Below are 14,983 nucleotides of genomic sequence, written 5' to 3' on the forward strand. Positions count from 1 at the left end.
GCACGTCTATGGGAATTTGTGCTCATTCAGGTAAAAGAGCATTTGCGAGGTCAGGCAGTGATGTAGGAAGACGCAGTGCCAACAATGCTGCTCCTGCTAGATGGGATGGAAACCTGTTTGCACCAAAATTACAACAGACTTCATCACAGACTGGACTATACAATGAAGAACTCCAATTATTTTTTTGCTAGTTATAACTTTCAGTACAATTTAATTTAGTGTTTGTATGATTTGTGTAAATTCCATTTATTTAAAATATCCTCCAGACCACCGAAAGAGGACGGGGGTCCCTGCTGAGTCTGGTTCCTCTCCAGAGTTTTTCTTTGCCACGGTCACCCTCGGCTTGCCTAACAGGGGTTTTTGGTTTGTTGGTCCTGGATTCTGTAAAGTTGCTTTGAGACAGTGTTCATTGAAAAAGCGCTATATAAATACATTTGACTTGACGTTCTATTTCATCACAAAGCCGGTCAATAAATTTTGTTTCTGGACCTGCGCTTGCGGACCATCATCAGGTGCCACCACATAGTGCATGTATGATAGAAATGTAGAACTGAATTAAATTATTGCCCCCCCCCTTCCCAAACTATCAAACAGACACGCTTTAACCAAGAATGATCTTTATTAAATTCTACAGTATTACAGCTGTAGGCGTATATTAAAAAAACAAACAGAAAATAGCAGAAGCTTTTAGTTTCACAGTTAAACATGGAGTCGAGCATAAAGCGCGAAATCCTGACGCAGAATCCAACCCAAAAAAACAAATCAAACCCCCCCCCCCCCCCCCAATCACGCACTTCAGCTGGTGAACGGAGCACCGCCGTCATGGAGCCTTCATTACAGGTAACAGGTACAAGGGTGTGAAGCGTAACGTCCTCCAGCGGTGTAACGGGACGAGCCCATCAGACTCGAGCACTCGGGTGGATACAGGAGTGAGAAGTATTGACGCACATCACAAGCTGGGCAGCCAAACAAGCGACAAAGGTTCATGGGTTCACATACGAGGACACCAAGAGAACGGTACAGACCTGAATGCTTGATCACAACAATGCCAGTTATGCTTATGGTGTTATGCTATGTTATACTTTGGAAGGGCACTTTTGCTGGCATCCTTGCAGATTTATACGTATATCCTGATGGGAGTGGTCTTGTCCAGGATGACGATGTACCCACCCATTGGTTAAACGAGTATGATAATAATACTAATCAGCCTTTTAATCACCAGATTTAGGATCCACATGCTTCAAAGTGTCTAAGATACTTCAGAAGAACGCTGATCCGTTACTCCAGAACAGTTCCAGACATTTTTAGATGCCGAGAGAAGAACCGAAGCGGTTCTGGTGGCTCGTGGAGATCCGGAACCTTCTGTAGATACCGTGTGTTGTTTTTTCTTTCCCTTGAATTAGTCACAGTTTGCTTTTATTTCTGACAGATGCTAAACATGAACGTCGGCCGTGTTTCTGCAATCTGACCTTTCAGGGTTTGTAAATAAGCGCTGAATTAAAATGATTAAGAAATTCACCAATATCAGCTGATCATCGAGATTTTAACTCAAGTTAGCAATACTGCCAATCATTTATTTACCCTATTAGCAATCCAGCTAGTTATAACAGTAGCCAAATTCAATCAAACTGGCTAATTATCAAGATTTTAAAGCAGTGAATTAGCGATCTCACTTTGTGAGGTAGCCAGATAGTTCTAAATCCAGCAAATTAGCCAAATAATTCCGAGTAATTATCGACGTATTTTTGTCCTGAAGCTAGCTAATACACAAAACATCCAGCTAGCTATCAAACTCGCAAACTGTTGAGTTAAATAGTTGGCAAACTAGTTTTAAAGCAAAACATCTAGTAAGCAAACTGGCTAGTTAGCAAATTGTATATTTACCAAGCGGTCGACCTGTCAGGACACCAAACCACTAGAGTTGTGATTTAGCAAACAGATAGTAAGCACAAAGCTAACATAAAAACCACGTATTTATTCGGCGAACGTGTAAATCTAGGTGGAAGCTAAACGTCGCATGGCTAAGTATCAAAGGTTACAACATAGCGAGTTAGCTAATTATACGACGATCAGGCTTTCATGTGTGTGTCTGAAGGCAGTTTTTTCCAGGCAGGTCATGAGCAAAGCTTTTATTGAAGCACATTAGCTAGTTAGCGCTACGGCAGCGCGTTGGTCTCGGTGCTGATGGTGTAGACGTCGCTCCTCTTGTGTTAGGACAGGAAGTGGATGAAAGTGCTTTTAGAAACAACAGTAACACAGAGCTGAACTTTAAATCAACCTCGTACACCCCCCCCCCCCCCATAATAAATAGCGCCCTCCACCCTCCACCTCCACACACCAGTATCAGGTCAGAGACAGGACGAGGAGAGACGAACATCTAGGCTGACGGGGGTGATGGAGGTCACATGGACATGTGTTCGGGGAGCACGTAGGAGATGTCGTCCCACGGGTGCCGATACAGACCCTGCTTCAGACGCTTCTGGTCCAGATAGTGACCTAGAGGACGAGGAGATGACCGTTAACACACTGCATGACCAAAAGTATATGGACATCTCAAACGTTTGCTTGCTGGACATCCTGTTCCAAAACTACTGGGGTTTAACTTATTCCCAGCAAGACAGAGATGTTACTTATTACTGGAGATCAATCTCCAACCCAGGACCTGGTCATCTTTCTCAATGACTCCCAGATTAGACCATCTGATCATGTACGAAGCCTTAGTGTCGTCCTGGATGACCAGCTGAGCTTCTCTCCTCATGTAGCCAACATGACAAGATGCTGGATCCTCCTCTACAACATCAGGAAGATTCGGCCATTTCTCTCCATGGAAGCTACTCAGATTCATCATCACACCACCCCACTGCTGCCACGTTATCACCCCACTGCTGCCACGGCATCACCCTACCACTGCCACGTTATCACCCCACTGCTGCCACAGCATCACCCTACCACTGCCACATCATTACCCCACTGCTGCCACATCATCACCCCACTGCTGCCACGTCATCACCACACTGCTGCCACAGCATCACCCTACCACTGCCACATCATTACCCCACTGCTGCCACATCACATCACATCACCCCATTGCTGCTGCGTAATCACCACATCGCTGCCACATAATCACCCCACTGCTGCCACATAATCACCCCACTGCTGCCACATCACATCTCATCACCCCACTGCTGCCACACCATATCACCCCACTGCTGCCACGGCATCACCCTACCACTGCCACGTTATCACCCCACTGCTACCACGGCATCACCCTACCACTGCCACATCATTACCCCACTGCTGCCACGTCATCACCCCACTGCTGCCACGTAATCACCCCACTGCTGCCACATCATCAGCCCACTTGTGCCACACCATCACCCCACTGCTGCCACGTTATTACCCCACCGCTGCAACGTCATCACCCCACTGCTGCCACGTCATCACCACACTGCTGCCACAGCATCACCCTACCACTGCCACATCATTACCCCACTGCTGCCACATCACATCACATCACCCCATTGCTGCTGCGTAATCACCACATCGCTGCCACATAATCACCCCACTGCTGCCACATCACATCTCATCACCCCACTGCTGCCACACCATATCACCCCACTGCTGCCACATCACATCACCCACCGCTGCCACGCTATCACCACACTGCTGCCACACCATCACCACACTGCTGCCACACCATCACCACACTGCTGCCACATCACCCCCCCCCCCCCCCCCCCCCCCCCACTGCTGGCTTCTTGTAGCTGCCCACATTCAATTTAAAACACTGATGTTCGCCTACAAAGCCAAAAATGGACCAGCACCAAGCTACCTTCGAGGTCTAATAAAACTCGGCTCAAGTCGAGCTCAGGTCGAGCGAGTCACTAGTCTCGCTCGACCTGATCCTCCACCCACAACTCGAGGAAGACAAGCATCAAGTCATTCATCACCTCTTTACTAAGCACTGAGAACTAACATGTACTTACTAATTCTCTTATTTATTTCCTATTTTAAAAAATTGTTCTAAAATTGAGTTTTATCAGATGTGTGTTGTTGGACTGTTGTACTTAAACTAGAGTAAGGTAATGTTCACTATGGAAGCTCTTCTGTAGGTCGCTCTGGATGAGAACGTCGCTAAATGCCGAAAAATATGGAACTGGCAGCTACAACAGCTTCTACCTTCCTGAAAAGGGCTAGCACAAGATTTTGGAGTGTGTTTGTGGGAATTTGTGCCTGACGTCGCCTTGTACTCCAGTAGGTGTTCACGCCAAACCTGGGCTTTTAAACACCGCTGGCCACGAGCGCATCTGAAGACGAACACGTACCGATGAAGCCCATGCTGCGTCCCAGGACGAAGATCCCGTTAAGAGCGCCGATTTCCACGAACTCGTCCGCCTCGTCCCTGCAAACACAGAGGAAGGATCAGCGACGGAACAGGAAGGGGCGGAGCCTCGTCCGGCACTCGAGGAGGAAGCGGTGTGGAACACGCATGTTCTTACCGTGTGAACCCTCCGCACGTCCTTAATAAGTCCACGAAGGCCACGCCGATGAGACCGTCCACGTTCAGGATCAGATTGGGCTTCTGCACACACACAGAGAACATCACACGATCACGGATGTACCACGACCGCCGGATATACACAAAATACACAAACGCTGTACAGGAAAGGTCAGAGCAGAGTCCGTTCCGGAGGCGACCACAGACCTTGGAGGTGGTGATTTTCTCCACGTCCAGAGCGTAGTCCAGCAGCTGCGTGGAGGAAAAGTGCTGCTTCACAAAGTCCTTCAGGATCTGCACCCTCATGTCCGGGTTGTTGATCTGAGCAGGAACAACAGGTGGAATATTTACAATCAGACATTTTTATTATAAATAAATAAAATGTTTACATTCGGTGTCTGAATTGTTATGAAGTATATATTGTGGGGGTCGTTAGGGCTGCAGCTATCGATTATTTTTGGAATCGAGTATTCTATCGATTATTCCAGCGATTAATCGAGAAATCAGATTACATTTACATTTTCGGCATTTAGCAGAAGCTTTTATCCAAAGCAACTTACAGTAGTGTGACAGTATATTGTGTAAGCAATTGAGGGTTAAGGGCCTTGCTCAAGGGCCCAACAGTGGCAACCTGGCAGTGGTGGGGCTTGAAGCAGCAACCTTTGGATTACTAGTCCAATACTTTAACCACTAGGCTACAACAGATAAGAAATACTTCTGCTTTAATAAAGAGAAAAAATAAATACGTATAAGATAAAATAAGACGCGTCTCTTAAAGCAAACTGTAAATTTTTATTCCTGCACACAGGACAGTTTAAAGAGAACATTTTTGAAATGCAAAAACAAATACATCAAAAATTAATCAAATTACTTTTAAAATGTAAACAGGCACCTAAAACTAAGGCATAAATAATAATAAACAATAAAACATAAATATAACTTGCCTCTAATTTGTGCAACTTTCAGAACTAAAAGTTTCAGCTATGGCTCAGGCAGAACATAAAGCTTTAATATTTTGTTGAGAGGCTTTGTGGCGTTTGTAGGAGGTAAAAAAAATTCTGTCAGGATTGTATCTCTAGATGAGGTAGATCTGGTGTGTGTGTGTGTGTGTACGTGTGTGTTTGCCTAAAACTTCAAAAAAGCCTGTGGTGGTTGTAATGAAGAAAAGCCGGGGTATCAACACGACGCTCTGATGGTGTGGATGTTGTTCTGAGTTTTCCTTTTTTCCAGCTTAAAATGACCTCAAACTTTCTGTGGTTTTCTCTGTCTCCTCTGTTCACCCCTCGATATTTTCTCTTTCTATATTTTGCAGTCTGTGTTATCAAATCTCGGCTCGACTTTAACACTGAACAGTACGCAGGAGCGTACTGCATGCGAGCGTGTCCAGATACGTAGTATACATTGAACTGTACGTGAAAAGTACCCGGTTTAAGTCCTGTTAAGTATTGTTTAAGTGTTTCGGACGCAGCCCTCGGCTTCTTCACATCACCTGACCACAGCGTGAACGCGTCGTGCAAAAGTAAAAGTCGTCCGTGCGAGTTCTCGAGGAACCGTTTCAGCCCTAGGGGTCGTAATGTTTTGGCACATTGGTGGATTGTGTATCGTTTAAGAGTTGTACGCAGGAGACTTGATGCCAACCATGAACAATAATAAATGTTTTTCAGGTGTAGACGCTTCACTTTCGTAAAATTTGAGCCGTTATAAAATGAAGTACCTACCGATTTGACCCGATGCCCAATGCCCATGATCAGTTTGCCGTCTTTCTTCATCTTGTTGACGAACTCCATGGGCAGCATGCCGCTGTCGAACGCTTTACTGAACTGCTTGGCTGCCGCGTCCAGGGCGCCGCCAAAACGGTCTCCCTGTACACCACACACACACACGCACACGCACACGCACACGCACACACACACACACACACACACACACACACACACACACACACACTTATACTCTTAACCAATGTTACAGTGTGTTTTACATTTACAGTTTTCTGCATTTAGCGGACGCTTTTATCCAAAGTGACTTACAGTACTGTGACAGTATACAGTCTGAGCAATTGAGTGTTAAGGGCCTTGATCAACGGCCCAACAGTGGCAACCTGGCAGTATGGGGCTTGAACCAGCAACCTTCTGATTACTAGTCCAGTACCTTAACCAATAGGCTACAAGTGCCTTGTGTTTTCCTAATCGTATTTACTTATTTATTTGGGTTTTTACGCCATGTTTAACACGCGTGTCATTTAATGGTGAAATAAGCATTATATTTCTGGCTGTTTATTTTATCTTGTCTTTATATTTTGGTCAATTTTGTGTTTTCCTAAAAACAGGAAGTTCATTTTGTCTGATGGTCGAATCTCAGGCTCTGTCGGCTGTGCCTGAGGAAGGAGGGTTAAATAAGTTCCTTGTTGCTGCAGCTACTGTGGTTCCTGCTGGCAGGTATAGCAGTGCATGATACAGCCCTGTCTCTGTCAGGGGAAAAGAAGTGGCCATATATAAAGGGGTGACTAGACTGGGACGTAAGGGAAAAAACCTGAGAGTACAGTCATACACTTTGTAGCACATTGATGTGGTTTGGGACACAGCCAGAAAACACTTGTATGTGCTGTGTAAACAACGCATGTAAGCTTCAGAGCAGGTAACAACCAGCTTTTGCAAGGACTTCTCCCAGACATTTTTGTTAGAGATCCCTGCTGGCATGTTTCTTTAATAGCACTAACACAGAAACGTCCACCAGACAGACGTAGCACATTCTCTAGAGCCCTTACGATGGTGAGCAGGCCGGACGTGAGGCTGGACACCAGGTCTTTCCCGGCACGAGCGCACACGATGGTGTTATGAGCTCCGGACACAGCGGGACCGTGATCGGCCGTCACCATCAGACACATCTCGATGAACTGACAGGCGTACCGGGGTAACCTGCAGCAACACACACACACACACAGAGTCACATTCTATTAAGTCTATTATTAATTCACGACGGTCACGACTTCCAACCCAAGTATGAAAATTACACACAGTATAGCCAAAAGTATTTGGACACCTAACCATAAGCTTGTTAGAAACCCCCTTACCTAATCCATTATTTTGGACTTGCACCCCGTCCCCTTTCCCAAAAAGGCTCAATTAAAAAAAGCCCTGGCTCACAATCAACATTCCAATTCATGCTACAGGTGTTCAATAGGGTTGAGGTCAGGGCTCTGTGCAGACAAACAGACAAGGGCCTTCCCCAAACTGTTGCCATCGACTTGAAAGCATATCACTGTTGTCATGCACCTGTTGGAAATGGGTGTGGTCAAAACACCCGAACCTGGACTCAGCAATCCCTGAGTAAAAGGTTTGCATTGTCGAGCAACATAGCCAAAAGTATGTGGACACCTGATCATTCGCTTGTTAAGCAGCGTGATCTGACACTGAGCTGAACAACAAGAACTGGTCCACCTTAAATGAGCACTTCACGCTCCAATGCCCATACTGTGGGTGAATTAAAGCAACCATTAAACAACTATATGGAAGACTGGTCCTCCAGTAACTGGAAGTAGCCCAACCAGTTATTAACTTCAAATAATGTATTATTTAGGAATATAAAACATCAGGAGGGGGCAAATACTTTTTCCCAGCACCGTACAGAGTGAGATGTACCTCCTCTGGAACCACAGCAGGCCGAGCACTCCTCCTAATCCCATCTCCTCCTTAAAGACCTCAGTGATGGGCATCCCGGCATAGATCAGCTCCTGACCCCTCTCGTCACAGATACTGGTCATGAAGGAGGCGGGCTTACGGATCAGACCCAGTTCCTACACACACACACACACACACACACACACACACACACACACACAAACCGTGTGCATCAATATGCAGAATTCACAATTTTAAGAGCTACACCTAACATATAGATGCACATTGTTGGTATACAAATACTGACTGTATTTCCCCCTAGTGCATCAATATAAAGGAAACCCCGACTGATCGATTATTTGAGTGGTCAACCATTCTCTACACTGACTAGGTAAACGACATGGTAGTGTGTGTTGTATGAGTATGTGGTATGCGTGTAGCAGGTACAGCTGTGTTGTTGGGATTTGTAAACAACCCAGCACTTTAACTAAATATAAAAAACAAAAAAACAGAAAGCATCCACTGATGGTCCACAAAAAGTATACATAACCCTTAATAAGGGAGTGTTTACAATCCCAACAACACTGCTACACCTGATACACTCAGTCAATGTCATTACCATGTTAATATCAGTGCGGTCGGAGTGCAAATGGTCCATTTCAATAATACTACATTTACATTTCTGGCATTAAGCAGATGCTTTTATCCAAAGCAGTACTGTGACAGTATACAGTCTAAGCTATTGAGGTTTAAGGGCCTTGCTCAAGGGCCCAACAGTGGCAACCTGGCAGTGGTGGGGCTTGAACAAGCGACCTTTCAATTACAAGTCCAGTAACCTTAACCGCTAGGCTACAACTGCCTCAGGATAGGATTTTCAATAAATATGTGGCAGGTCGAGCTCCTAAAATGGCCTAAATAACTAGGTGTACCTAATAAAGTGCTCACTAAGTGCATATTAATAGAAATGATGTTAATAACATAGTAATAATTACCCTGGCCCAGGAATAGTCCATCGGGACTGTAGGGGGAGGAACTTCCTGTGCTGGAATGATCACACCGCCCTCTACCAGCTTATCATACACAGACCTGGTCAAGAAGCAAAATATTTTGCAATATTATAATATTTATTTATGTATTTATTTGGGTTTTGACGACATATTTAACACGTGTCATTTAATGGCAAAAAAATAGGTATTATGTTTCTGTCTGTTTATTTAACCTTGTCTTTATATTTTAATCCATTTTATATTTTCATTTTCAGCAATATTATAGTAACAATTTCAAATTTTGAAAAGAGTTTATACACCATTTTTTTTTCACCATTATGCTTATTTTTCAAATCTGGTCATTTACCTTTTTTCTAGACAATTTTATGTACCGTAAAGTGTTCAGAGCTTCAGTTGTATTTGTTTTTACAGGGTTTCTGACCTGATTACGTCTCCGAGCTCATCAAAGCTTCTGGGAACGTAAACTCCGGCCTCACGCAGCGCCTCGTTCTTCGCCACGGCCGTCTCCGACGCCTGATTGGCGCAAGCACCCGCGTGGCCGAACTGCACCTGAAGAGCACACACGTGACGGGTATTTTATATACATAAACACACACACACACTTCTGACTTAAAGTATGTGGACACCTGAGCATGCCTTTGTTGGTCAGTATGGAGTTTGCGCCCTCTTTGCTGTGATAACAGCATCTACTCTTATCAGAAGGCTTTCCACAAGAGTTTGGCTTGCAATTGATGTTCCAGTTCATCCCAAAAATGTGGAACAAACAGACATCCCAAGTCTCCCGCATGTACATAGCGGCTCCCTGATGCCCGCAAGTCAGATAAAATCTCCCGGAATCTAGAACGAGCGGCCAAGAGCGACACACACACACACACACGCGCACGCACGCACGCAGGCGACACAGACTTTTTTCCCGATCGCGTATTAAATCCGTTATCTGATATACAATCTAGTGCACTGTTTAGGAAACATAAACCAATTGTTTAATTCACTATCTAGTGCACTACGTAGGGAACATAAATTCATATCTAAAATACTATCTAGTGCAACTATGTAGGGAACATAAATCCGTTATCTGATATACAATCTAGCGCACTGTTTAGGAAACATACACCAATTGTCTAATTCACTATCTAGTGCACTACGTAGGGAACATAAATTCATATCTAAAATACTATCTAGTGCAACTATGTAGGGAACATAAATCCGTTATCTGATATACAATTTAGTGCACTGTTTAGGAAACATACACCAATTGTCTAATTCACTATCTAGTGCACTACGTAGGGAACATAAATTCATATCTAAAATACTATCTAGTGCAACTATGTAGGGAACATAAATCCGTTATCTGATATACAATTTAGTGCACTGTTTAGGAAACATACACCAATTGTCTAATTCACTATCTAGTGCACTACGTAGGGAACATAAATTCATATCTAAAATACTATCTAGTGCAACTATGTAGGGAACATAAATCCGTTATCTGATATACAATCTAGTGCACTGTTTAGGAAACATAAACCAATTGTCTAATTCACTATCTAGTGCACTTCGTAGGGAATATAAATTCATATCTAAAATACTATCTAGTGCAACTATGTAGGGAACATAAATCCGTTATCTGATATACAATTTAGTGCACTGTTTAGGAAACATAAACCAATTGTCTAATTCACTATCTAGTGCACTACGTAGGGAACATAAATTCATATCTAAAATACTATCTAGTGCAACTATGTAGGGAACATAAATCCGTTATCTGATATACAATTTAGTGCACTGTTTAGGAAACATACACCAATTGTCTAATTCACTATCTAGTGCACTACGTAGGGAACATAAATTCATATCTAAAATACTATCTAGTGCAACTATGTAGGGAACATAAATCCGTTATCTGATATACAATCTAGTGCACTGTTTAGGAAACATAAACCAATTGTCTAATTCACTATCTAGTGCACTTCGTAGGGAATATAAATTCATATCTAAAATACTATCTAGTGCAACTATGTAGGGAACATAAATCCGTTATCTGATATACAATTTAGTGCACTGTTTAGGAAACATAAACCAATTGTCTAATTCACTATCTAGTGCACTTCGTAGGGAATATAAATTCATATCTAAAATACTATCTAGTGCAACTATGTAGGGAACATAAATCCGTTATCTGATATACAATTTAGTGCACTGTTTAGGAAACATAAACCAATTGTCTAATTCACTATCTAGTGCACTACGTAGGGAACATAAATTCATATCTAAAATACTATCTAGTGCAACTATGTAGGGAACATAAATCCGTTATCTGATATACAATCTAGTGCACTGTTTAGGAAACATACACCAATTGTCTAATTCACTATCTAGTGCACTACGTAGGGAACATAAATTCATATCTAAAATACTATCTAGTGCAACTATGTAGGGAACATAAATCCGTTATCTGATATACAATTTAGTGCACTGTTTAGGAAACATAAACCAATTGTCTAATTCACTATCTAGTGCACTACGTAGGGAACATAAATTCATATCTAAAATACTATCTAGTGCAACTATGTAGGGAACATAAATCCGTTATCTGATATACAATCTAGTGCACTGTTTAGGAAACATACACCAATTGTCTAATTCACTATCTAGTGCACTACGTAGGGAACATAAATTCATATCTAAAATACTATCTAGTGCAACTATGTAGGGAACATAAATCCGTTATCTGATATACAATTTAGTGCACTGTGTAGGGAACGTAAATCCTTTAATACGCTACCTAAAGCATTATGCAAGAAATATAAGTCTATTATCTAGTACACTACCTAGTGCACCAATTAAGGAACATAAATTATTTTCTAATATACAAAGTAGTGCACTATGTAGGAAACATTAATCTATTATCTTTCACACTATCTAGTGCACTATGTGTTTGTGACGCGGACAGTTAGCTTAGTAGCTCAGTTAGCAGCTCCAAAAAGTTCTGTTATCACCCATAATCCTTTGGTATGTGCGAGAGGTTTTTTAGCTTTTTTTTTTGTGTGTGTGTGTGCGTGTGTGTTTGGGGGTCCCGGGGTACCTCCCTGAAATGAGTTTTTGCAACTTGGGATGTCTGAACAAAGAGGTCTGGACTCTTCAAAGCTGCCAGAGTACATCCACACCAAAATGAAACAAACCATGCCTTAATGCTGGGTTTTTCACACTTTTTTTTCAAGCGACCCACATTAAAACACATCAAATTTATCAAAACATCAAATTCAGCAAAACAAAACACAAAACGAAACTACTGTGGTTTACAAGATGTACACAAACGCCCCCCTTGTGGAGGCTTTACGCTACAAGTTTATTTTTTAAGAACCTGTTAAATTTCGTTTATTTAATTATTACTACTTTTGTCTGCGACCCATTTTTGTCTAGACCCTGTCTTGGTTGGTTTTCAAAACTGCAACGAGTACACCTAAACTTCAAGCGGGTGTCCAGATACTTTTGGTCATATAGTAAACATACAAAAGCCAAATTAGGTGACGGACATGAGCCAAAACATTAGGAACACCCCACTTATATGCAGTCAAAACAACGTGCACGTGGGACACTACAAGAGATCTGAAGGAGGCCTGTGGTATCTTGTACCAGGATGTTACCAGCAGGTCCTTTGACTTGTGTACATGGTGAGGTGGATCGTCCTACAGTGCATCCTGGTGAATCTCTTCTTCTGGTGATCTGCAGTTTGAGCCACAGTACAGCCAGAGTCCTCTATTGGTCCGAAATAGATGCCACAGCCTTTTATGAGTCTTGGTCCCTCCTCAGACCACTGTCGGTGGGTACTCACCACTGCCTGTAAGCCCCTTGCTGTTTGGGAGATACGATTCGGTTCTTATAGAAGTCCCTCAGGTCTCAGGTCAACACATAAACCCCGAGGAACCTCCATCAGCCCAATGTTTCCAATGTTTAATTGATCCCTCACCCTCACATGCACCAGCGCTACCCAGTGGGGCGGTCCTAATGTGTTGGCATGTCGGCGTGTGTATGTGAACGGGTATTTGTAATTTTATTTCTAATAACCTCTGATGAGAACATGGTGGCGCAGGTGCCGATACACCAGCACACCACAGGTTTGGTGATCCTGCCCTCAGCGACCGCCTCGCAGATCTTGCACTCCTCAGTGCCTCCAATCTACACACACACACACACACACACACACACGCACGCAGAAGGAGAAGAGAAGCAGTTATGAGACCGAAAGACACTTACAAATCCCACTTGCATTATTGAAACACAGCCATAATCATGTGACCTGACGTCACACCAGAATGCCCACAGGAATGCAATCATGCAGAACTGATAAGCACCAGGTCATTTCATTACCTCAGTTCACTCTGTTAGTGACAGAGACCTCGAGCACCAGCTTCAGTGTTTGGCTGAAGTAATCGTCTGATTTAAAAACGTATTGGAATGATGTATTAGCCATCGTTTCATGTGCACGTAGGGCCACAAGTATGCGGACACCCGACTCTGAGCTTGGTGTTAATACAGCATCATAGGCACGGTCATACTGGACCATAATGCTTTCGTTTTAGCAACGTCTGGAGCTTAAACAGCCTACCTCAATATTTAAAATGGGTGTCCGCATATTTTTGGCCATCGTGTGTATATGAGGTAGGTGGCAATCATGGGGCATTACCGAATTGCGTTTTTTTTTGGTTGGGGATTTTTTATTACCTCTCCGAGCACAACGATCATCTTCACTCCGGGAGTGTCCTCATAACGCAGCACGTGGTCCATGAATGTAGATCCGGGATATCTGTGGGACAAAGAAAACTACTTCATTACGAAAACATTACACATGATAAGCAAACTGCTTTAACAACGATGAAAATAACTTGAAAATAGCTGTCGTGTTTCTGTCGCTATAGGCCAGGGGTGTCGAACTCATTTTCACAGAGGGCCAGATCTGCATCATGGTGGCCCTCAAAGGCCCGATTGTAACGTATCCTGCTGTGATTGAGGTCGCCTTTTAAGTCTTGGAAGATATAATCTGTGTTTGGTGTCAAAATGTCAAATTTATCCTGTATATTTATAACGTATATCTACATTTATATTGTTCTCCTTTACCAAAGACACGGCCTCATTTACATTTACATTTTCTGCATTTAGCAGACGCTCTTATCCAGAGCGACTTACAGAAGTGCTTCCATGGTGAACATTTCATTTCTCAAGTTCTAGTAAACAACAGTCGAAGAACACAAATCTGCTGAAACCTGTTAGAACCTAAAATAGCTTTTTATTATCCCACAGGGGGAATTTGCAATGTTACAGCAGCTTTGAAGAATATAGAGATATAAACATGTCTATACATACATGAAAAATAGAAATGTAAAGATATTTAAAAAATGTTAAAAAGATATTGCACATGGTCCAGGTTCACTTTAAATGAGTGCACATTATAAAACCATATAATTATTGTGATGGTGATTGTCTGTGCTTGAGGCAGTTCGTTCATCTAGCTAATGTGATGCCCCCAAACAAGCAGCAAGTGTAAATATCCCAATTCCAAAAAGTAGGGCTTTAAAGGCCAATTTAAAACTGAGAAGTTTGTAGAATTGCCAAAATACTGTTTTAAAATTGTCCACATGTGATTCTGTTGTGATTAAACAGCTCACTGGTTTACAAGCAAGGGTGGGTCGAGGTTTAGAACAAATCATCAGGAATCGAACCCAGGAAAAAGTTTGTTGTTTTCTAACGTCTCACCTGTCCTGTAATGTGAATTACAAATATATTGTCTGGCCCTTTAAGAATGTTAAGTGTACTATAGGGCGCAGGGAGCGAGTGTGTAGGGAAGATAACAGAAATTG

The 14,983-nt window shown here is 42.8% G+C and overlaps 1 protein-coding gene across 4 annotated transcripts in view; it reads right to left on the bottom strand.

The window, feature by feature from the left end:
• Nucleotides 1-1,955: 1,955 nt before the first annotated feature.
• aclyb (ATP citrate lyase b) overlaps nt 1,956-14,983 on the bottom strand; it is a 46,763-nt gene continuing 33,735 nt past the window's right edge. For 3 of the 4 annotated variants that reach the window (XM_063003295.1, XM_063003299.1, XM_063003297.1), the window contains 12 exons: nt 13,851-13,932; nt 13,194-13,304; nt 9,547-9,674; nt 9,111-9,204; nt 8,140-8,294; nt 7,266-7,416; nt 6,217-6,360; nt 4,706-4,819; nt 4,500-4,582; nt 4,326-4,402; nt 2,339-2,496; nt 1,956-2,261 (listed from right to left, as the gene is read on the bottom strand). In XM_063003295.1, the coding sequence (XP_062859365.1) occupies nt 2,402-2,496; nt 4,326-4,402; nt 4,500-4,582; nt 4,706-4,819; nt 6,217-6,360; nt 7,266-7,416; nt 8,140-8,294; nt 9,111-9,204; nt 9,547-9,674; nt 13,194-13,304; nt 13,851-13,932 (1,234 nt within the window). In that variant the 3' untranslated portion in view covers nt 1,956-2,261; nt 2,339-2,401. The remainder of the gene's footprint in view (nt 2,262-2,338; nt 2,497-4,325; nt 4,403-4,499; nt 4,583-4,705; nt 4,820-6,216; nt 6,361-7,265; nt 7,417-8,139; nt 8,295-9,110; nt 9,205-9,546; nt 9,675-13,193; nt 13,305-13,850; nt 13,933-14,983) is intronic. The other variant, XM_063003296.1, reaches the window with a different exon arrangement.

Source organism: Trichomycterus rosablanca, chromosome 10 (assembly GCF_030014385.1).
Source record: "Trichomycterus rosablanca isolate fTriRos1 chromosome 10, fTriRos1.hap1, whole genome shotgun sequence".
In the NCBI taxonomy this organism is placed as follows: domain Eukaryota; kingdom Metazoa; phylum Chordata; class Actinopteri; order Siluriformes; family Trichomycteridae; genus Trichomycterus; species Trichomycterus rosablanca.